Source organism: Colius striatus, chromosome 1 (assembly GCF_028858725.1).
Source record: "Colius striatus isolate bColStr4 chromosome 1, bColStr4.1.hap1, whole genome shotgun sequence".
Lineage (NCBI taxonomy): Eukaryota > Metazoa > Chordata > Aves > Coliiformes > Coliidae > Colius > Colius striatus.
Window position 1 is genome coordinate 183,616,972 of NC_084759.1, and position 25,611 is coordinate 183,642,582.

The 25,611-nt window shown below is 36.2% G+C and overlaps 1 protein-coding gene across 2 annotated transcripts in view; it reads right to left on the reverse strand.

Moving 5' to 3' along the window:
- The window catches only part of CADPS2 (calcium dependent secretion activator 2), a 303,420-nt gene that overhangs the window by 109,104 nt on the left and 168,705 nt on the right, over window positions 1-25,611 (reverse strand). For both annotated transcript variants that reach the window (XM_062017907.1, XM_062017917.1), the window contains exons 9-11: window positions 9,810-9,876; window positions 4,513-4,621; window positions 3,179-3,382 (exon numbers count right to left, since the gene is read on the reverse strand). In XM_062017907.1, coding sequence (XP_061873891.1) covers window positions 3,179-3,382; window positions 4,513-4,621; window positions 9,810-9,876 — 380 coding nt within the window. The remainder of the gene's footprint in view (window positions 1-3,178; window positions 3,383-4,512; window positions 4,622-9,809; window positions 9,877-25,611) is intronic.

Consider the following 25,611-nt stretch of genomic DNA (forward strand, 5'->3'; position numbering starts at 1 on the left):
ATAGAAACAGACTTTCAAAGCTTGAGTGTTATTAAATAATTGTTTTGCAAAGCCATAGCTGATGTTTGGCTTTTTAAACTATGTGATATCATATTAGCTGGAAATGCTTACATGATGTATTAATTGAAAACTAAGGTACATAAAAAAAGTAGTCAACAAATTCTCTGTTCATAATTTTATTTTCTAATACTAAAAGTTTATCATAGTAAAGAAGAAAAAATGGAAATCAATATAACTTAATATGTACCTTAGCTCTCAAGAACTCATTATACTATCTTGATTAAAAATATCTTCTCTTAACTTTATGTAAACATTTTTTCTCGGGGAAAACAAAATTAACTTATTGGGAAACTGAATATTTTAAACTCTGACAAAAGGCCAGGCATAGATTCTTCTTACTAGTAAAATTGTACTAGTAACAAAAATACATATTTTGAGGCTTTCGAGCTTCCCTTAAATTGTCTTTAAAACCTTTAAACCTTATTTTTCCTATTTTTTTTTCTCATAAACCTTAGGTTTCTACCTAAGAATAGCAGTCACCTTAACTGTCTGAGATAATACCAAGACATATCAATCTTAAATTCTTTACCACTATGAGTAATTTTATCTCTAAAACCGTGATTTCAGTATATTCAAATCTACACTTGCTCTTCGTAACTTTCTCTTTCTATAGCATCCCCTGCCCTGTGGTCATTGTTTTCTAGTTGCCTTTACTTCCATGTAAAGCCTCATGTGTCCAAGTGTAAGAACAATTCTTAGCCTACTATCGACTATCACCACTTCTTTTGTACTTTCTAACTATTGTACATGAAGTAGAAACGTGAGGAGGAGAACATAGTGAACTCCCAGTACTCAGTGCAGATCCAGAAAACTGGGACAAGGTGTTATTTATGTTTTGGGGTTTTAAGGTTATGCTTTAGTTGGTGTTGCATTAAATTATTTTGTGTTTTCTTCCCCAAGCCGAGTAGCCTGGTCTGTTTTGTCCGGGACCTTAAGCAGCAATTAAGCTCTCCTTTTGCTCTTTGGCAATCCTCAGGTCTTTGGTACTTGAGGCTAATCATGGTCTTTTGTCCCCTGATGGGCCTAAAACAAGACATCATCCCACAAAATACTTCACTATAGTGGTTTTGCCCGGGCCAGGTTTTTCCATAGCAAGGGGGCTACAGGGGTGGCTTCTTTAAACAAAAAGAGTTGCCAGAAGCTTCCCCTGTAGCTGACAGGGTTAGGACCAATCAATTTTAAGATGGACCCTGCACCTGACTCAGGCCTGGCCAATTAGTGATGGAGGTAACATCTCTGTGAATAACATATTTGAGAAGAAGTTGTTGCACAGTTGCAAAACTGCAACAGCAGTAGGGAGGGAGAATGTGGAAACATCTCTGCAGACACCAAGGTGAGTGGAGAAGGAGGGGGAGGAAGGTGCTTAGGCACTTGAAAAGGCTCCCCTGTGATATGTGGTGAGGACAGGTGAAGCAGATTGTCGCCCTATAGTCCATGGAGGACCACCGGGAAGCAGCGACTCACTCGCAGACTGTGGAGGAGCCCACGCTAGAGTGGGTGGATGCCTGAAGGAGGCTGTGACTCTGTAAGAAGTTCATCCTGGAGCAAGTTCCTGGCAGGACCTGGGAGTTTGTGGGGGAGGTGCCCATGCCAGAACAGGTTTGCTGTCAGGACTCGTGATCCCATGAGGGACCCAGGCTGGCGCAGTGGGTACCTGAAAGACTATTCTCCTGGTGCATGACCCACGTTGGGGCAGTATGTGAGGAGCTGCCCCCGTGGGAGGCCCCATGCCGGAGCAGTTCATGAGGAGCTGCAGCCCATGGGAAGAACCTATGTTGGAGAAGTTCATGAGGGATTGTCTCCCATGAGAGGGACCCTGCAGTGTAGCAGTGGGAAGTGTGATGAGGCCTCCCCAGAGAAGAAGTAGCGGCAAAGTCCATCTGTAATGAACTGACCGCAACCCCCATCCCCCATCCCCTGTGCCGCTGACGGGGGAGGAAAGGGCATCCCAGGAAGAGGAGGGGTGGGGGGAGGTGCTTTTACTTCTCATCTCCCTGCTCTTATTGTTTCTTTAATAAATCAAACCTTTTTCTCCCTAAGTTGAGTCTGTTTTGCCTGTGATGCTAATTGCTGAGTGATCTCTCTGTCTTTACCCCTGTTTGTTACCTCTCTCTCTCTCTGTCTCTCTCTCTCCTGTCTAGTTTAGGAGGGGGAGTAATTTTATGACTAGGTGGACATTGGGCCAAACCACCACATTCACATTAGTATGCTCCATGATGAATGGTTACTTCACCCTTCCAAATTGATTGTTTCAGATTAAAAATTCAACAGATGTCAGTGCTTTTGTGAGATGTGCCCAGTCAGGGCACATTTCATGGTCTTCTAATAGCAAAATGATAAAAGATTACAGGATGAATGGAAGACTGTGAGACTGAGTGATAGTAGGACTGACAGAGGAGAATAGTTTTGTGTCAATCTGCTATAGACTTCCAACAATCAAGTTGAGTCTGAAACACCACTTCTATCACTCTCTCTATATAGACAAATGATAATGAAGAAGGATTATTGTATAGAGTCATATTACATAAAAATGTGATAGCTATTACAATAATCCCTGGATTACTGCACTCAGCCTCTAGAACAAAAAAGAAAAATAAATCCTATATGCTTCTTGTGTGCAGCTATCTACATGAGAGAATACTTTCAAAGAGATTATATGAAAATTTCCATATATGGTTAATACATGTTACCTACCTTGATTTTCTCTGAAACAGAAAGATGAGAAAAACTTAAAACCCGAATTAAAAAAAAAAAATAATGTTTTATATGTCATTTAACATTGAAATAGATCGAGACTTTTCTATTCAACCCTACACTATCTGGCTACTGAAAAATATAATGTAAAGCAAACACCATCTCCATGGCAATATCTGGGTCAACTGTAATGAAACGAAGCTAATTGCTGTATTTTCAAGGATTATAATAAAAATAATAACCTGCAAGTCAGGATTCCCTCGCTGGTATTAATAATCCAAGTTAAAGAGCTTCTGGCTAACAACAAACTGCTAGGCGCATTTCCCTGGTGAATAGTTCTGCTTAATTAAACTTCATTGAAGGAGTTGCTACATATTTTATCAACTGAAATCAAAATTAAAGCCATGAAAGAAAGCCAACTTACAAAGTGGGGATATATCTGTGTTGACATTTCCTCCTTTAGCATTCATCTTCTGAGCTTGACTTGCAGGAATAGGCTTATACGATTGACCTGTGGCTCTGTACATGGCTTGAACCCAGAGTATTCTATCCTGCTCATCATCACTAGCAAATATCACAGTATCACCTTCTTTAACAGCATTGAAAAACATTCGACCACCCTGAAGACCTGGAGCAGGAAATAAGAAGATAATCCTAATAAATACAAGTTACTTCTAAATCATCATCAATGTTTATTACCTTACTGGTTTTCCTTTGTGTCCTTTGTGTGTCTGTGTGTCAGGAGTGGGTGATAAAAAATGTTATAGGTATTTATAACCTAGACATATGATAAAATCTAGAGCTATAAGGATCAAATGTAAATACATGGAAGTAACATATACATAAAATAAATATCACAGGAGGAAATATTTCCATAATTTTATTTCCAATTCAACTAATCTTCTCCGCGTCATATGTTATTTTGCATTTCTCCAACATATCCTCCTTGTTGGTATCACTTTCTTAGCTGGAACTCTCCATTAACTTTTTGTCTTCTTGAACAGAAGCAGCTCCATATCTCTTATTAGTATTGTTGCTCTTTCCTTGGTCCCTTTTTTCACATGCCTGTGTTTTGTTCTGACAGTACATAACCAGGACAGTTCACAACAGTCAATGTGCTGTGCCACAGATCTTTTTTATGACACTACTGTTTTGGCTTTCCAGACACCTTCTGAGCATTGTCTGCCTTTTCAACTGCTCTAAACATTGAACCAATGGTTCCAAAGGCCAATCATCAATATGCCAGAAGCCTCTTAAATTCACAACCCTCCACTGTGTAGATAAAGTAGAACTGTCTTTCTCTAAATGTGTAAATTTCATTTCCCTCTGCCATTTTAATTCTAACGTGTGTAGATTTTTCTGGTATCTTTAAAATTATTTTTAACTATTCTGAGTAATTTGTGTTTGGCAAGCATTGTCATCATTCACTTTTTCTAATTCAATTATTACCATACTTCACTGTACACTGCTACATGATACCACCATCAAAAAGATAGAGAAAATGCAAAGATTGACTAGAATTCATAATTTTTTCCTAGTATCATATGTGGCATGACAATGTTTCTGGCAACCTTAGTGTAAGTTTATTACTCATTTTTACATCAAGTTTCTTTCTAAAATCATGATTTTTCACACTAAAATATCCTAGTGGAATAACTGTTAAGGAACCTTGGAAGTTTTTTGCTGATAGATCACAACGAGCCAAATGAACCAGCTGTTTTACACAAACGTATTGTAATTCAAAGTCATGAAAAGTACCTGCATGAGGAGCTGTATAATCTACAGTGTATCCTTCAAGTTGCATCAGTTCCTGAGGCTCAGATTTCTTTTCTCTGTAACTGCACATTGCAAATGTGTATTGGCTAACCTGAATAAGAAAGAACTTATTAATTGCTGAATTCCATTCCAGAATTGTATAACACACATACCATGGTTTAAATTAGCTTTCAGTTGTGCTGGAGAAATAAACTCTTTTTTTTCCCCCAGAAATATTTACAGTATAAAACTTTGCATGTAAAGTGGTAAGTATCAGAACCTTCAGTTTGATTTTATAGTCTAATTTCTGCATCTTTTGCACTTGTGTTGACTCTTCAGGTTGCTTGGCTCACTGGAAACAGTACTGTATATCCAAGCAACTTGCAGCTGGCAGGAACTTATTAAGTAAAATTATTTAAAAAAACAATAAAGCAATAAAAGAAAATCTGTTTAAGACTCCTTAGATGGAACAGAAAGCAATAAGGAGAGCTAAGGAAATAGTGACTGTAAAGACTTGTTTTGAACTATAAAATAAATTCTTAGGTCTGTAAAATTATGCAAGGATCTAAGGATAGGCAAGGCACTTGTCTAATAAGATGATAGACTATCTTTACCTCAATTGCTGACTGCTCAGTTGTTACATAGATTTACTGCTTTGGCTACAGCTTCAGGAATGATCCTTTTTGAAGTACAATTCAGACAGTTGTACATCACTCCACCTCTAAGTCCAGTGACTTCAACTGCTATTAAGAAAAGATTTTTCACTGTCTGTAAAAGACTGCTAGTTTTTGAAAATAGGGATAGAAGGTGTGATTATTATCTGCATAATGTTCTAAAAATGTTTCATTAGATAAAGTATTTGGGTTTTTTAGCAATATTATGCTGTGCTATTTACATGAAGTGTATGGGTGAGTGAACATCCTCTGCCACAGTGTGGACAAGGAAAAGGAAAAAGTGTTAACAGTTCTCTGCAAAATTACCATCAGGCCTGAAATACTGAACTAATGTCTCCAGAACCACAGCAGAAGTCTACAGGTAAGAGAAATTAAACAGAGGTATTCCAGTTGAATTCCAGACAGTTTTATAGGAGATATAAAAATTTGAAAGACACTGTCAGGTACCTAAACCTGAGTGCCAGCTTCCACATCAAATTGAGTACTTCACTTAAGTGGGCTGTACCAAGGAGTGAGAGTTAAATATAAACACGCATACAAAACAATTCAGCCCATAATTTTGAGAAATTCAGATTTTCAGGCTAGAAGGGATATGATGACCAGCCAGCCTGTCCTCCAGCATGACATACAAAGTAGTTTGACCTCACCATTTATGCATTGAGCCCACAATTTATAGTATATATTTTTAAAAAATGATTGTGTTCTGTGTTAAATATTTTCATTTCTCCAAGGGCTGGCGAAGCAGGACTTGGCAGTCAGGGCCCAGCCCAGAGCAAGGCAACTAGGGGCACCAGGGCAGCCCCAGCCCCAGGCACTGGGTACCTCGCAGGGTATAGGCCAAGGCTGTGCTGGGATGTGGGCCTGCTGGTGGGCCTTCCTCAACAGGGCCCATTCCTATGCAGGGCAGGGCAGGGCAGTGGAGAGACAGACCAGCCCTGCTGTGGTGTCACTGGGGCAGGGGATGATGACCCCAGGAGGCTGAAATGCGATCCTGGGCTATGGGCAGGCTGGGGAGGCCCTGGGGAGGCTGAGCAGGGACTGTTGGGGGCGGTGATCCCCTTGGAGCCCTAACAAAGGGCTCAGTTCCTACATCATGTCATCTGCTCTCAGCCCACCAGCAGTACCATCTCTGTTACTGCTTTTCTTGTAAATTGAACCTACAGATTTAATTTTTTAAATACTTCTCAGTGCAGTAATAACATTATTCAAATTATCCCATTTTGTTGAATGAAGTAACCTGAGTAACACTCACATTGCTCACATTTGCATGTCAACAACTCTATATAACCACACTGTGCAGATAAACTGAGATATCAAAAAAGGAAGCTAGCTAGTAAACACTAACTGTGGAACTGCACAGGATGCTCATTTTTTTTCCAGATTTCTTAAATCACTGTATGTTTTTGAAGATAAGCTTGTGTCTTTTTAATCTCACCTCTACAACAAGACAGAGATTACAATGCTGACGATTTTACTTCTTCAAATGTATTTCAGATGCATTCTCTTACTTTGAAGGAACAATTTATTACAAGATATTCAAGTCACAGTCTTACACGTAACCTTTTTGTTGAAAATTAGATATTTTAAAGTCTCTCCACTAAAGAAAACAAAAACTCAAGAAAACTTTGTGGGAGAAAAAAGTCTCAACAAAATAAATGCAGAACTTCCCTCATTTGTTTACATTTGCGATCTTTTAAACCCTCTTCCTTATGAATATTGCTGGTTGTTATCAGTTATTATAGAGAGAAACACCAGCATAATCTGAAATTACACTTTTTAATATAGACCCATGACTGGGTTTAAGTGTATTGTTAGTAGTTAATGGAGCTGTAGGTAGCTTTTCTTTAGAATTCAGCAAATGAGCATCAATACTTTACAGGATAATGGCCACTCAAAAGTCAAGACTACGTACAATACATTCTTAGAAAAGCAGAATCAAGTAACCTTCTGGAATACTAATACTTGAAAGAAGAAAGACAATCCTTTTCCCACACCTGCAATTACCTGAATTTCGTAATATTCCAGAGGTTCACCTGACAGCCTTTCTACTTTCTTTGTAACAGAGTAGAAAACCAATATCCTGCATGACAGACAGATAGGCACAGAAATATGGACATGACTTTCTGAGTGATGTCACCAGGGGATGTCCCCATGGGGCAGAAAGATCCTGTTTAATGTGTTGGGAGGAACTCCTACTGGAAACCTGGAGGCTGACTTTGTGGTCCCTCCTACAGGGCATCACTGGGCAGCCCACTTCAAGAGTTTAGCAGCAAGAATTAGTCTGAGTGGTTGGTGTGTTTAGAAAAAAAAATCCATGAAAAAAAAGAATGACTTTTCAAACATTAGAAGAGATAAAACTAAAAAGACAGAAGTGAATCTGCATTAAGACTACTGGAGGAAGATGTTATCAGACAGTAAATAAAGTAAAACACAGCATGTCCAGATGAGGCTTTTCGCCTAACTCGCTATGTTCCTGTCTTTTTCCAGTTTGAAAGGAATAATCTTCTAGAGAAGTGACTAGATTGTAAAAGGAAGAACAGTGAATATGATGAAGAGATTAAAATTTCCAGACTCTGTAACCTTCCTATAACATTGAGCTATTTTTTCAGAAACTACTAACAACTTCTAACAAGTATAGCAATAACAAAGGTGCACATTACTCACATCATGCTCCTGAAAAATCAACATTATTCATCTAATTTCACACCTGAGTTAAATTCCCAAAGCATGTGTAAATCATACTGATAGACCCCGACTTACAAGTGAATTTCATGGCCCTGATGTTTTACCAATGCAAGATAAAAGCTAATCTATAGAGGAAGAGTTGGCAATATGTCAATAGTACATCGATACAACAGACTGATATTCATTACTGAATGCTTACTTCACACGTATTGACTTCAGCTTATTGGCAGTGTATGTATCACAGCTGGACTATATAAATGAGCCAGAGCTGTCTGGATGGTAAATATTGATTTAACATGGCATTTTTTTATATAGCCTTATTGAACTGTCAGCTGCTTTAAAATGAAATAGATGTCTAAATCCCATCACAGCTGGAAAATTCCTGTAATATTCTCCTCCAGTATTTCACATTCAGCATAGAAAATAGGTAATAGTTAATATTAGTTGGCTGGAATAAATTAGTCTCCCAGATGGCTCCAAATCACATGCAGAAAGACTATGTGTCTGTTTGAAACTCCGATGATATCCGTGTCTTAGACGAAAGTCTTTTTTGTGAAAAGAGTGTTGTAAAGTAGTAGGAGTGTTAAAGAAAAGTATGAAGGACAAGTGAGCATCTAGTCTTTTTTTTCCCCCACTGTAACTTTAAGCTAACTTCCCCTCACATCTATGCCTTAACAGCCATCCTATATAGAAATCTTTTCAACCTTTACAAATCTTAATAAAATCACAAAAAGTCCTCATCTCTTCATAAAGGATCTGAGTAAAAACAGAACCTGAATTAATTCAGTAGACTTTCCAGAAGATCCCATCAGACCTTATAACTATTACTCACTGATTATCAATATTCAAGCCAATTTTCATTGAAGCCAGAGAGAACACCGCATTGACACCAAGTTTAACAAAAATAATAGACAAATACTCTCAGTTTTTAACTTTACTTTATTAAAGGCTCTGTTCAGGATTTCTTCTTTTCCATCCTTAACAATTTTCATCGTTTTTGAGTAGGAGGAGACCAGATGAGTGTGACTGATAGTGGTGGAGAAAAGAATCAAGCTTTCTGTAAAGTAGTTTTAGAAGTCTTCGTTTTTAAAAAAGCCTCTTTAACAGGCTTCATCCTTTCTATGATGTTCATGAAGACTCAAACTTTAAGAGTTTTCTGTCAACAAAACCAAGGACACAGAAGAATAGCATTCTCTGAACTGACTCAGAAGAACATCAAATTTGTAACCACTATTTGAAAACAAGCACGAACAGAAAATAATGTTTTTCGAGACACTCACAGAATTATTTCTCATTTTTGCCCACACAAAATCTACTTTTTCTCTTCCTATTCTATTAATCATGTGAAAATACAGTTCTAGGTTTGAACAAAAAGTTATAAAATGTCAGCCCAGCAGATTTTTGTGACTAAGAACAATTGCTACACTAGGTTTTCAGTAACATAGTTTTACCCAATTTAATACTGCGCAGAAGAACTTAATAAGCATTATTTTAAAAATATTTATTAAAAAGTTCTTAATAGCAACTATTTGCTTGAATTTTAAAGGCAGGAAATCTTTGTTGAGATAGAGTAAATGAAACAGTAAATACAATCCCTTTTGTGAAATATGACTTTATATGAAATTGAGTGCTGACAGAAAGTTGTCAGCGGAATATTTCAACATCACAATAATTTAATTAATAAATTCCTCTGTTTCAGTCAAACTGCTGCTTAGTGTAGGGACTCATTTGTATATATGTAAAATTCAGTGACATTTCTGTCTACTACATATGTAAATTAAAAGAAAAGCAACCCTGAATGTCTCTTTGTTGTAAGAAGCTTGGAGTAGTGCTGCATATGTTGTCTGAATATACTGATTTACTAATGGCTCCAGAAACCACATGCAAGAAAACTGATAGTCCAAGACTATTTTTAATGAAATTTCATGTCAGACTACTTACCTGAACAAGGACAAAGTAGCGTTTTTTCCACCGCTTCCAAACTTTCTGTCCTAGAGCGTATAGATATCTGCAAAAGGAATAATAAAGAGAATGTTTTTCCATTAATAAGCAGCATGATATTTAGAGGGCTCAATACAAATGAGTGTATTCACTTGGTCTGTCTACTGAGCTGCTTCTTCAATGTTTTATCTAAAAAGTGATTTTTCTTCTCCATTCTACTCAGACCATAAAAATACAGAGGTACTCCTTTTCACTCAAAATAAGACAAAAAGCAGAAACAAAAGACATCATGGCTGAGAAGACTAACCTGCATACCACTTATATTTCACCAATTGCATCTGAAAAAAGAAAAAATGGCTTAAAGTAGAACACTTGGCTACACAGAAATACTGAATGTTAGAAAAGTTAAACTCCCCAACATTTATTTTTTCCCATTTGGTTTCCACAGATTTGCTAGTGTTTCTCTACTTTGTGAGAAGCCAGTCACAGTGTCGGTTTAGGAAAATGCTCAAATAGCAAAATGTCAACAGATGTACAAGATATTTTTTTTTTTCCCCACGGTAAACTAAAATCTGATTTCCCAAACAGAAGCACTTCCCTATAAAGACTCTTAGATTACAAAAAAAAGCCTTGACAATTTCCAGGCTTTGAAACTGGATGTAATCAGGAGATGACAAAAACACAGATGCTGATGCTGCTTGGTGGCACAGGAAGCACTCTCATTACCCAAGAAGTTGCAGGAAGATTTACGACATTATAGTGACTTTTTTTCTGTCACTATGGTCATGTTGCACAGCTGTTAACAGAACAGCAAGAGCAAAAGGATGAACTGTGGGATTGTAAGCAAAAGCCTGTGAGGGGTAAGGATCTGCTGTTTAAAACATGACAGGAGAGCAAAATATTACCTATGAGACTTCCCTTCTGAGAAAAAGAGAAAAATCTCTTTCCTAAGACTTTTTGTTCTTAACAACAATTCTACATTATTCAACATTATTTAATACTGCTTTCTTCCTCTTCACTTACTTACCAATTAAAAAGTAAAAATAGGATTTGTATGGTCACAGATTTACCTGATTATAGCTCACAATGTTTATAATATGGTAGAAATAGAAACATTTATTGTTTAAAGCTCATTTTCCTGGAAAACAAATAAAAATAGAAGAAATTACATTTCCTCTACAAAACACAAAACATCTGGATAAAAATATTTTATACATCATCTTGTCTCAGTATCACTTTCTTCTCAGGAAACAGAATAAATTGGACAAATATTTTTTTGAGAAGTTTGAGCATCACTGTATTTTCAATATATAAAGGTTGAGTATTTTTCAAAGTCTGTTTCCTTGATCAAAAAAATAAAGCAAAACCATATTGCTAAATATTATAGTTCAGTTTCAATTACGTGAAAGAAGATAGCAGCTTATTTGCTCTAAGTCTACTCTGCAAGAGTGCAGGGTTCTACTTTTTGACGAAAAAATCAGCACTAATGAATAGCTGAAAAACATAATTGAGTGTGGAATACCAGAGCTATTCACTGCTGGAGAAATGAGAAAGGACTTGCTACTTTCTACAGAGATCATTTTTAGACCAGTCTTTTTATTCTAAGGAATGAAGCAATCTATCTACATCTTGAATGATAAATTCTCTACTTGTAAAAGGCTTCATTTATCACAAACAATGAAAAAAATACAGAAAGAAAAATCAATACGTGTAGCAGTTTAGTCCAGCAAAGGCCTTTCTTAAAGAGAAACCTCAGTCAAGGTTGAAAGAGCAATTAATGCCATCTCAAAAATCTGGGCCACTCTGATAGAGTTCGGTTAACATGTGGCAGAAGTAATCATCCACTTGTGAAAATGATTTTCAGTTCATTCTCAAACACCTTTCAGACACTCATGATCCCATTTAACTGACAACAATACAGGCTATCTGTGGGCATCATTGCATTCGATGTGAGAGCCAATGGGGACCAAATGCCCACAGGCACTTTCAGTCATCCCTGCTCGCTTGCATAAAAGGAATCTTCCTTGCACTGCATTCCTTCTTTTATTTAACCCCGAAAGATTAAGCCATTTTTTTGTCTTCAGTTGAGGACTAGAGAGAAAACTGATTCAAGACAACAACATGACCTGGGTCATAAGAAACCCAGCTGTAAACATTCTCGGATTCATTTTAGTACTTTCTGTGCTCTTGAGAAAGAGAACTAAATAAGCCTTCAACAGATGGAATGAAAAAAATCAGCTTAAACTTCTACTGTAATTATGCCTGCTAAGGATAAAGAAATGTTGAAGAATGTCAAGTAATACAAACACCACAGCTACATAAAACAGTCCAATTTATTCCAATGAGCAAGATATTAATAATCGGTTGTTTTCCCCCTTAAATAATTTTTCACTTACAGTAAAAATGGCTATTGGTAGGCTAGGAGATTAGATATCGTAAATTCTTTGACAGTGATATTTTACTGCACTCCAGAGCGTTTCGACATTTGTGAATATGCATCCCAGTACTTATGGAACCTGTGAAGTAACTGCAATGGCAACTTGAGAATTATTAATCCAGTTTATGTCATATCATGAAACCTATTTGGTATGTAAAGTGGGAGTGTTTTTCAAGACAGAAAAACATTCTTCAGCCTTGAGAGAATTCCAGGCAACAAAAGAATGAAATCCTTCAGATGCAACATAAATGTATAAAGTGCTCCAATTCTAATGTAACCTAATTGTAATGTAAACAGATAATGCAGCATAGTTTTGAGACAGCTGGTGCTGAGAGGCAGGCATCCACTCTGTGCTTTTTGATGTAGCTTACTTTGGACCAGTTCTAGTTTGAACCCACGGACCAAACCATTACCAGTGGTTGCAGCATATGAGTGCATCCCTGGATCTCAACTCTTGGTTTAATTTCAACTAAATAGATAACAGTCTGTGAAAACAAACTGTTCTGTGATGCGAAACAAAGCACATTACTGGTTTGTAAGCAGGAGCAACTAAGAGATTGGTTTTAAAAGGGGAAACCTGAATTTTAATGCTAATGTTGATGTATTAGAAAGTTTCATTGCTCTCCCTTGAGCATTCAATTTAACTGTGGAAATAATACCTTATGTTATCAGACCTTAAATCAACTCAGATGCATCCTGAGCAACCAGAAGCACTTGGGCATCCAGACTAGAAATCCCACTGTGTCATTGGAAACACATAACACTGCAATTAGACAGAAAAATCTGTGACCTTTCCAGACACGCAGTGATATTATTTGTGATCTAGAAAGCCTATATCTTTGAGGGCCTGTTAATCGGGAAAAACTGCTTTTGTTTCTAGGTTGTATGCTGCCACTGATGGAATCAGTCAAAACACCTTGCTCAGTGTCACACTGGTGTAAATCAAGGAAGTAAGCTGCCAATTGAAGCAACTTCAATTCTGGAGTCCCAGTGTTGAAAACAGCTCACTTTTGGGAAGAGTGGTGGAGGATAAAAAGAACAGTGAGCTCTCCTAGGGATGATACTTTGCTTTGGGTATGTATTTTTCACTGTCTAGAAAGCTACTTTTGAATTTATATAATTTTAATTTCACAATGAATACAGATCTGAGCAGAGCTAATTTTGTATTTTATAGTAACGAAACACATTAGGAAAAATGCATACATCTCCTCTGTGAGGATTGTCAGTTCCAAGTATTTTCGTATTTGTCATCATCACTAGCTGATGACCATTATAAATTACTATAACGAGGTACATCTGATCTAGCAGAGGCACCTAATATTGCTATTTGTGATTTGAAACAATATGATAATGAATCAGTCAAGTCCTTTCCTTTGATTAATGCACAAAGAAGATGTTTATACAGAATGTTATCATGATTTAAAAATATTTTTTTAAATTCTTGACAGTTGTATGTTTTAAAAAAATCCCTCAAACAATTCAATTGAAAACACTAATTTAAAACATGCTTTGAAACAAAACAGTTTAACAAGTCCTAACTTACCTATCATTATTTTCTTAATAGAAAAGCAGCTTGACACTTGAGTAGTGCTTTATAAACTTCATGTAATTCCCCCTCACAACATGTCTGGTGAGGGAGGTTAGCATTATTACATTGCCTTCTGTGAGGGAGAAACCAAAGTGGAGAAAAGTGAGAACTGTTCAGAACTAGAGGTCCTAGCGCAGCAGAGGAAACATTCAAGAAAGCCTCACACCAGCCCTCACCTTCCAGGCATTGGAAAATGCATTTTAGAAGCCTATAAAGCTGTTCAACCTTTTCACTCCATGTTTCAAAACATGCAAACCATTCATGAATTTAAAAAATATAAAAGACAATATCCCAAAGGGAAACAGCAAATAAAATTACTTGTGTTTGCAACTGCACTATGCTACTTTCAGTGACCACATTTCCCTCGTACAGTGTAAATTACTTGAGGTGCATTTCATCTTCAGAGCTTTGCAAATTACCCTCTGGAAGTACCTGTCACCATTGGCTACATTAGATCCCTGCCGTGCCAAGACTCCAGACTTAGACAATGCAGTTAGTTGCCTGAAAACAGATGAAATGAAAGTGGCTTCCTGTTTGCAATCTGACAAAAGTACTCATTCTAAAGCATAATTCGGGATACTACATATTAGTTTCTTTTCAGTCAGTGCTAAGAGGTAAAGCTTCTGTGGATGCAACGATCAAAGTTATCTGATAAGGAACAGAGACTATGCTGAGAATTCAAGATGCTCGGCACACCTGGTACAATCTTCTATTTCCTGTGGTGCTACTATAGAGTAGTCCAGACTTGAAGGTGCTAGAGTACAACTAAAGCATCAGTGGTGAAAACACAATTACCTTTTTGGAATTCATATACAATGTTCAAAATAGCAGTCTCTTCCCACACTGCAAAAATAAAAAGCTTTTTGTTGGGAATTGTAGTTTTGTTCTGGATTAAAATTTCAATACGTCATGCTCTCATACATTCTAAAGTTCCCTTTTAATCTACTAGACTTCAGGTAAACATTGGAACCAATGAATAACATGTTTCTTTCCATCCAGCATACAACAGCACAAAAACACATGTTGCTGCCTGTATCAGTGGTACAGACTGTCTGGTTGCATCTCTAGAATCTCTAAGGAATGTAGGAACAGTGCCAGACTGTAATTTCCATTCTCACACAACGTAACTGTTATGGCTTTTTTCCATGAATTCAAAAGAGTTACAATTCATTGTTATTTTAGGCATTCCTGGACAGTTTTGTGAAAGAAAGAAAATCAATTGCATTGAACATTAATAAGTGCAAAGAACACTATCTGGCTCAGAAAGGCCTTGCAGACAAGTGAAGTCTGAAAGAGTACTGAGAGTACTGCTGCTGGCCACAGTGTGAGACATGATGCCACGTTAGATGTACATTTGGTCCAGGACAATAAGGCTAATCTAACATTCTAATAGAGACATTCTGCCTTGGAAAACCAGCACAGAACAACCACTGTATGTGATCTTTTCATCAAAAGGTAGAGTCAGAAAAGTACTTGTATACACCTAAGTGCCTTTTGATGAAGATGTAAGAGTAAGAACACAGAAGAAAGCTTTCATAGTATGATCCAGGGAATCAGTGCTCTTACAATATCCATTTTAAGAAACTTTCCTATGGAGAATACTTGTAGATTTTTAAAAATGCCAAAGAAACTAAAAGACTTCAGATTCCATGTCACTTTGGCTCTTTCAAAGAAACTTCCTCTATGGAAAACGTACAAGCGTTCACCAAAGAGCACATTCAGATCTGCACCTTGTTCCCAACAGGACGCGAAGGGAAGCAGCAGCTGGATGGAAGCATGCAATCGTATATCCCCAAGATCTTCTCCTATGAGCACATTACTGGCTCTAGGAGTTCCTTAATCTAGAACTGGTATCTCTGTATTTCCTGCTTTTTAATGGATTTTTATTTCAATTTCTGTAACGGCTTTCTAAACATTTGTAAACTTTCAAAATCTACATCTAGCAGCACAGCTCTGCATCTCAACTACCTATGCCTGGAAGCAGCTCTTTCAGTGCACTCAGAAATTGCCATCTAGTAATATTTAGCAATTATCTTGTGGCACTGGAAGAGAGAGCTTCCAGTGTACAATAATTTACATCAGAACCATTAACATGATTGGACGTTTATTCTTGGAAATGCTACACAAACACCCTAAAACTGAATTCCACAGGAAACAATACAAATACATAACTGAGAAATATATCCTCTTTAAGAAACTTCCTTTAGGAGTCCTTCACAGAATTTAGGATTTTTTAAAATAGATTGAGATAATTTAGGGGAAAATCGAAGCCCTACAAAAATGTTAATAAGCTACAAATATCTTGAAAACAGGTTTGTTTTGTGGGGTTACACAAACTTTAAAAAAAGCATGGACTTGCTCTCTCTCAAAAGTTCTTCCCTGTAACAAATATATAGCAAATAAAAATATTCCTTGAATTAGAGTTATCAAACTGGAACTGATTCTCATTTGGAGCTGTAGAAGTCAGACTTCGGGAATACAGAATGTACTATCTGAGAGGGAGCATCAGAGCCATCTACTGGGGTCAGCTCATTCCTGCTGCACAGGATTGCTCTGACAAGTGACTGTCTCCCCAGAACAGCAACACCAAAGTGCTATTCAACCACAAAACTGTCCATATAAAAAAAAAAACCAAACCAGAAAAAGTTCATAAAATCTAACAGAAAATAAAAGTTGTAACTCTGATGAACTGGATGTGAGTGGAGGTTTGAGTGGTTTCTTCTTACTTGAAGTTTTAGAAATACTTTTTAAAAAATTGCATTTATATGTGCATAACACAAAGGATAAAACACTTTCTGTGACCTGTTTGGTGTCAATCTAAGTGGAACAAAAAATAGAATTAATTGGTTTAGCATCACTCATTGATTATTGTTCAAATTTGAGAGAAGGATTTTTCAGTCTTTTCCCCCAAATGGAACTTTACATGTGTGTATATATGTATTCAGACATACATTAATAAAAGAAAACTCAAATGAGAGTAGCTCCAGTGTCACTTAAACCTACTGGAATAGTCAATCTGATTTACCAAAATGCTGTAATCGATTTTGTTAGAATTTGCAGAGCTAAATTTCCAACTAGGCTTTAATAACTCCTACATTAGATAATTAAAAACCTTATCCTAAAGTAGACTTATATATATATATATACACAGAGAAAAACTTTTATAGCTACTAAGAAGCTACATTTGGAAACTTCTAAAATCGATATGCAATTGCTTTATCTGTATTGGCTATAAAAAACACGCACTCTTCTCAATAATAAAAGCTTTCGCAAAACAATATCAGCCATCAAAAGTGAGATTCATATAGCTGCAATATAATCATATTCCCATCTTCTCCCTTATTTTATCCATGCTGCCCTCCTGTGGATGTCAGGATATGTGTAATGCAAAGGCTCAAGACTATGGAAATCTAGTTCAAATTGATTCCTCCTACCTGTTTGAGACTTGAAGAGGAAAAAAATGCCACTGTGTAACTACAAAAAGTGGTTAAATTAAACTTCAGGGCAAGGACTGTGTTTGAAATAGTTTAAAAATGAATATTTTAAATCAGTAGAATGTCTTATTACTTCACAAATCACGTTTATATGGGAGAACAGTCATACATACTAATAGTACATTTATTTTCAAATTAAGGGGAGAATATTCATTGCAGAATGACAAGTTACTTCATCTGTTCAAAACATATATTATAAAGATTATCCAGTAAGTCCAAAAGCATGGAAATAATTTTGAAAAGTATTAGTATTTGGCAAATCAAAACAGTGCCACTGCTTAAATGGTAGTATTTTTTTTCCTGGTATAGTGACACCAAATACATATTGAAGAATTACTGAGTCAAAAAATATGCTACATCTTTACAGAAAAATACCAAAAATGGTTTGGAATAGAAGCATCTGAAGTTAAGAAAAGGTATAATCAATTGTTTAAAGAAACTGAAATGTAGGAAAAAATATTTTTTTTTAATTGTTGCTTTTCATACAGTCTCAGTTCTCATAAACTCTGTTACTATTTAATTGGAAATGAATACTATGCACTGAAACATTTCTATCATGTGAGTTCATCTTACTCTGAGTTGTCAGATGTATTAAATCACAGGCTTAAAACAGATCAGCATGGAACAGATACAAACCACTGAAGTACAAGACCTGGAGTGACACAACCCTGCTGGTTTTCTTTTAGCCCAAATTAATAAATGCTGACAAATTATGTTAAAACTATTAATGACAAAGAATGCTTAAAAATACACTTTTCTTTCTGAAGAAAGAGTAAAATTTCTACAAAAGGTAGCATAATACTGATTTTAAAATTTGTTAGGAAGTAAATAATTTTTCTTTAGACTCTTTTCTGGGTTTAAATCAGAAACAAAAATAAAAAATGAAATGCTATATTTAAAAAAAAAAAAAGTATATATTGCTGAAAAGATTGTGGAATAAATAAAAAGTCTCAGGAAAGCAAATAACCAGAAGAAATTATTATAGACAAGACATTTAGTACAGTCACATGTTATTTTCTGCCAAATAGTCAAGTTGCTAACACGCCATATCAATAAAAAAAACAATTGACCTGAGTAGTCGGGCTAATTAAATAAGATAATTAAATGCTTCTTAATATATAATAAAAAATTATGGCTGAAAGTGTTCCATAATGTTGTCTTTTTGTTTTCCTGTTATATGCTTTTCTGCCAAGTTTAATCAGTGTATCTATATGCATAAAAGACAGATCGTGTCCAGATGTTAATGTGCTGGTGGCAGGAATCAGGTGTTCAATTATAATGGATTGAGTGTGCAAGGAAAAAAACCCAAGCCTTCCATTAAATAAATACATACACCTCAATTAGAAATGAATGCAGCATTTATGATTAAATTGAACACTCACATCCTATAATGGCAATAAAATTTTACAAGACATATGATTATTAACTTTAATCTAACAACACTAATTTAGGGATCAGAGTTATCTTCTGTTTGAAAATGGATCCATTGCTTCTCAATATGCAAAATAATAGTAAAGCTGCATTTACACAGATTGTTGGCTCCTTGCCTCTGATGAAATTTTTTTTGGCATACCTAGTGAACGAAAGAAAAGCAATTGTAACATTTTTCGTGCAACATTTGTTACATTTAATAAGGGCTCCAATGGTGTTGCTTGCATAACAACTCCAATTTTGTTTGAATGCATTCATTACTTAGAATGTGGTTCTAAATGGCTTAAATGAAAGATCCTTAAAATGGCATCTCATGCTCACATAACATGATAGTGGTTCCCAGCCTAGGGCCCCTAACCAAAAAGGAATCATTCTGCTGTCTATGTCTACCCTTGCTTCTGATTTCAGCTTGCCTGTCAAAGCTAAGACCGCCAGATGAAAGAGGTCTAGAGAGACATAATTAATATTCCACAGTTTTAGAGATACATTTAGAGACATATTCAATTTTAGAAAAGAGACTGGCCATCAGGTGTCTGGTTGTGAGGGTACATCCTCAGGTACACTTCTCCATGCTGGCATTATTACATACTGAGCCAAGTCTCTTATTCCCTTCTACTTGGTCAATGGCACAGTGCAGTTCACTTAAAACTTTGAACTTAAAATGGTTTCAAAATTGAAATAAGCTTAAAATATCAGTGGTGAAAATCAGAAATGGAAGAACACATGATAAAAATAGTAAGATCTAAGCCACTGATTTTCTGACCAAGGGTTACTAGTTCTGTATTTCAAATTGTGTTCACTTCTCTCACCAGACTACACAGTTTTTCATCTTTTAAATAAACTTTGAAGTAAAGCAGATGGCAGTTTGGGCTGGCAATCTTCAGAGGAGCTCTCCATCTGGTAAAGCGAGGGAATTTGGTCTGACCCCAATGGAGCAGTGGAACTCAAAACCTACACCTACTGCCAATTTGTCCCTGGTTTACTCCATAAAAGCAGCATGAAACATAATCAAACAGGTCTTTTCTGTCTGTGCTCCAAAGACAAACATTGCTCAAGATCTGACAGTTTCATATGCATTTTTCACCTACCTGAACTCATTTATCAGTTACGCAGAGAATGAAAAAACAAATCCCACATGTTACAGAAAGTCAAAGCAATACTACATCACTGAATAGACGCAAAGTTAATTTAGTATGGGATTAAATCAAAACAGGTTTGCAACCGAAAGCACACTAAAAATTTTACTTGTAGTGCAGGGTGAACTCGTAATACAGCTTTTATTTAAATGAAAAGATAGAGTGAGCTAATCACGCAGAACTCTGTATGAAAGCATTGCTACATTGATGACACTGCAGAAACCACCAGCCTACCAAAGCGATACTGTCACATTGCTTATTCCAGAATGTGAGATGTAATCAAGGACCCTTATAAAATGGTACAGTATGGAACTGCCAAAACATTTGTGTTGATTTTTGACAGGATGTAGACCATTTAAAGGGAGCTACCTGTGACTAATATAAAATTTGGGCAAAACCACAGTAGTGCAGATCCGTGGAGTCCCTTAGCATGTCAAAATGAAATGCAATACTGTAATCATTGAAATGATGCTGCTCCACTACTCTGGAGGAAAAAAATCAAAATACTAAATTGAATTTCTTAAAAGTTACCCCTGCCTTTACATTCACTATTATGTTAAAGTTATTTTTTTCACATACAGAATGGTGTATTATGAATTGAAATCCACCCTCAGACATAGTACAGCACAATTAACCCTAGAGTATCAAAGCATTCTGGTGCATCCAGAGGATTCAACTGGTAATGCACATTTTGCATTTAAAATTAATTTTTTTTGTCTTAAGTGCCTTTGATTTTGTAAAGGTTTATATCCCAAAAGATAAAAATTAGGTGAATTGGGTTTCTAGAAGCAACAGATGGACAATGTAAGTGACAGAAGGAAACAACAGGGAGGTGGCATGCCCTTATCCTTGAAGCTAATAGTACTGGAACTCTCTGCACAGAAATAATGCCAGGCTGTCCCAGACCATATGTAATGTCAAGGTATGTCAGGTGGAAATAACTGTTTCTTAGATTCCATGTCACAGATTAGGGCACCCAGATCAACTGACACAAAAGGCTGATAAATCATGATGATCTTTTGAGGTCCCTTCCAGCCCTTGAGATTCTGTGACCTTTCACCTGCATGACATGCATGCTATGCTGATTTGTAGGTAAAATAAAGCAATATAAACAAAATCTAAACCAATTATTTCAGGAATGTTTGGTCCTGCAGGGAAAACAAGAATATTGCTTAGGTGCCTACGTACAGTAATAATGAATGTCACAACCAGTTATATCTTCATTACCACAGACCCATGCATGCAGAAGAAGTTTCCAGACAACTTTCAAAAGTAACACAGACAGTAAAAAAATCTAAAATTTATAATAATATATAATGAAAGCTATACTACAAAATAAATATATATATTCTACTAGATATAATACTGGAACAGGTTATGAAGCAGGGTTACTTGTGTGTGCTACCATTCTAAAGATACTGTCAGCAGTAATTTGTGTGTATTCAGAGAGTACTATTTTTTTTTCTCAAGTTTTAAGCAAAACTAAGTCAGATGTTCTGAACAATACTTTTCCAAAGCTTTGGGATCTGTGTAACAATAGCATAAAGAAATTTAAGTTAAAGAAGCCAACCTGAACATTTCCGTCAGACCAGAGTCTCCTCAATCAGAGCGTACAGTTAACGGGAAGTTCCCGCTACTCTGAACTTATTACTGCAGATTTTAGAACACCTTTGATGTGATAAAAATTTTTCAACTGTTCATCATTTATTATAGTGAAAATAAGCAGCCTACTGTATGCTCTCATTTTGGTAAGATGAATGATGCATAGAAAAAAACATGACCTGTCTATATTTCACTCCATGTACATGTAGTGACAACTGCTCAGATCATAATTCCATGTCAGAACCTAGTAAGACATATCTTTTGCTACAACATAACAAATATCTGTATACTGCCTTCAATCCACATAGGACTAAATGGTCAATTTATCTATTCTTCTTATCTTGTACATAACAAACATGTAAATGAAACCAAAGTTATTGGTCAGTGGTTTAGAAAAAAAAGCCAGATACAACTCACACTAAACTTCAGATTTTCTCAATTCCTTGTGAACTTAAGGTCTACTTTCAGTTAAATATTAGTTCATCATTTAGCCCCTAAGTTACCAATAGTTTTGTTATTTTTAACAAAAAGAAAATTTCTTTTTTACATATCACGGCTCTCGGAAGTTGTGATTTGAAAATTGCCAATAATTGGCAAAACTCTGTTTATACAATTACAGAATTGCTTAGGTTGGAAAAGAGGTCAACTGTTAATATAACACTGCCAATCCCATCACTAAACCACGTCTCTAAGTGCCTGCATCTTTTGAATATCTCCAGAGATGGTGACTCAACTCCTTCCCTCAGCAGCCTGTTTCAATGCTTAACAATCCTTTCAGTGAAGAATTTTTTCCTAATATCTAATGTAATTCTCCCCTGGCACAAGTTGAGTCCATTTCCTTTTGTCCTGTTACTTGTAACTGTGGAGAAGAGACCAACATCTACTCTACAACTTCATTTCAGAATGTAAGGTTTCACAGCAGCAGGTATTTAATGAATTTTCAGGATTGAACTCTTGCTTGAGCTCTTGACATAAGCATCAAAAGAAGCTGTTGCCTTGTTTTCCTCAACTATTTTTAGGAACTCAAATGACCTAAACAAAAAGGAAGGATGCATCTATACTGGTAACTTAGTCTGAATAAGGAGTTTTTTGGCCCCAGCTGCAGTACTAGGTTCACGTTGCAGAAGCGATTCAGAACATGTGAACTGGACTCCTCTTGCATAAAATGAAATCAGATGTGATGCTAAGCTAGTGCATCTCACATATTCCAGTCACTTAAGTGTAGTCAGTCTAGGACAAGACCAGGGCTGAACTAAATCCCCAGAAATGCAATTAAGGTGATTATCAGGTCCTCCACAATCACTGAGTCACTTTACAGATCTGTTTGGGCACACGTCACATTTGGCTCTCTTTGTAATAAAGATGTAGGCACATGCCTAGCACAGTTCAGTCTCCCAGATTTACATTTCTGCATTGGGTAGCATAATTGTGATAGCCACCAGTGGCTAAAAAGCCTTCACAGGTGCCTCTGTTAAACAGGTCCTGATTACTGCTCATTGCACCACTCATCCTTTAATTCTTCTGTCTCTGAGGAGGACTATCACAAGCCATCTGCCGCTTGGGTATAAGGCTTTTTCTCACGCCACTGCTGCAACACGTGGTTGCATTCAAATTTGCTCAAGTGCACTGGCCACAAATTAGGAGTCAGTCACATAAACTACGATGACAAGTCCTCAGTGATGCTGCAGCATAGTTCATCACCATCTTTATGAACTAAACACGACCTTTTCTCTAACATGCTAAACTGAAAATTGCTGCCAAGGGGTTTTTTTTTCACCACTTTTTTCCCCTCACACATGCACACAAACACCAGGAAGTTTCGATGGGGAGAGATTTAAAGTTGGGAATTGCAGATAGAAATTTGATAGTACAGACAGAAAAGTCTACCTGTTTGTTCTATGGGTCTCTGAGATGCCTGTCATAGGTTCTGAAATCTCAGATAAGATGATGATAGGATGAAAAATATCACATTTACATCTGAAGGCAAGGCACTATTAACGTAAACCATAAGAAGTAACCTAACAGAAAGACTAAGGGTTTAGGATGCAGTGAGGCAGGGACATAACTGCATTAACAAATGCTGAGAACAAGGTCAAAAATCATTACCAGGAAGTAGATTGTTGCTAACAGAATCAGCTCACTCCAGCTATTATTTTGAAGCTGAATAGGGATTTTAGCAAACTTAAGCCAGAGAAGGATTTGACACACATGTAGTCCCAATGATGGGGATTCTTCATACCTAAATCAAGTATGCATACTCAATCCTAGGGGAGGTAGGAAGGTACTGAACAAGTGGTCTCAAAGTTATGATCTAAAGACAATACATATACGTAGACAATACATACATACATATACATACATATACATACACACATACATATACACTGACAATACATACACTGAACTTGTATCATTTTGCTCATCATGGAGCTGAAGAAAATCCATTTTAAAACTTTCAGAAGCATATACCTTTTCAGTGAAGTATGAAAAAAAGAAATGCCATATTAATATTTTTTAATGTGAGAGTATTTAAATATAAATTATTCATATTCATGGAAACAGATTCTTAACTCTATTCTCAAATCCTTTGCTTCATGCTTTAAAAAAAAAGATTAAAAACAAAGCCACATTTTTAAAAAGAAAATTTTAAGTTTCCTTACTATTAGCCTTGTTTAACCCATAGATCTTCTACTCAAAAACTCTGTTGTGGTTAAGCTAAGTGAGCTTGGATCTAAATTTATATCTCAGCTTTTACAAATATTTCAGATGACTATGGAATGAATGAAGAATGACGCCTTAATTAGCAATGCTTCTCTTGGCAATTAGGATTCTCTTGGCTTCTCTTAGCAATTAAAGTGGCAGTGGCATATCATTAAGGTCTTCAAGATTCCCCATGCCTCCTCAGAAGCAATTACTGTGGGAAGCACTGAAAATCAGGCTCATAGCTATAATCTGTTCTCTAAGGATCTAGCAGCAGGATAAACACTTTTGCTTCTTCCTTCCATAGTAATTTTGCATTAACCCATCATTATTATCCAATCAATCACTAATGTAATTTTAATGTGTCATTTTCCATGAAGTTCAATTTTCATTTTTAAAAAGTAACTGATTACAGTCAATTGATTTTGTAAAAATGTGTAATACTAAAACCATTTACATGAAGACAGTTAACACATTAGCACTTTTCTCCATTGCAAAATGCCAACATTCATTTAGCCCAAGGAAATATCAGCATTCAGCACAATTTAAACTAGCGTAACAGAAAACACTGCTATGAGACATCCTGGAATAATAACAGTAAGGCATCCATACATCATCAAAAGTGAATAAAAAATCAAGCCATTCTATCATGCTGCTTGTAATGTACACAGGAAAATTTTACCTTGGTATACACGAACGTATGTTGTCTTACGAATGTAGAAACAAGAACAAGTTTGTCAGAATTTAGCAAGAAATAGAATTATAGCTGCATGAATAACACTTTTGACCCACTGACTAAACAAAAAAATTGACACCATCACTATTTGACCCAAATTTTAAAAATACTCATTAATTATGGGTCAACATTTGACCAATATTTCTGCTGAACTGTAAAGTCACTGTTTTGGTTTTAAGATTTTGTGCTAGTTTCTTTGGAGTCAGCATCTGTCTTGAGAGTTACTGTTGAAAAGAAAGATGATCTCCTCTTTCTATATTAACTTCATGCAGCAGGAAGAGTAGTTAAGTCACACATCAGCAACGCCAGTCCTTTCCAGTTCAAGGTACTCAGCAATGACTACACTATACCAAATATTCTGAAGTTTGCAGCCGGGATACTTTTCATAGTAGTTTCTGACATATATTCTGAAGGATCATTCACTGAATAGAGAAGATATGCTCTACACATATAAATATGTGGTCCTGAATGTTAGATGACATTTTGACATGCTTTAATGTAAAGAGAAGAGCACATATTCTTGAATATGCAGTGGTATTTGCTGCACTGTATACTCCTGATGCTGCTCATAGTTTTTACTGGAACTCCTCTTCAACAGTCAATTGTTTTTGAAATGAAACCAATCTATTTCATCAGCTACAAAACACACCTTCCTTAAGTGGTGTCTAGTAAAGCACA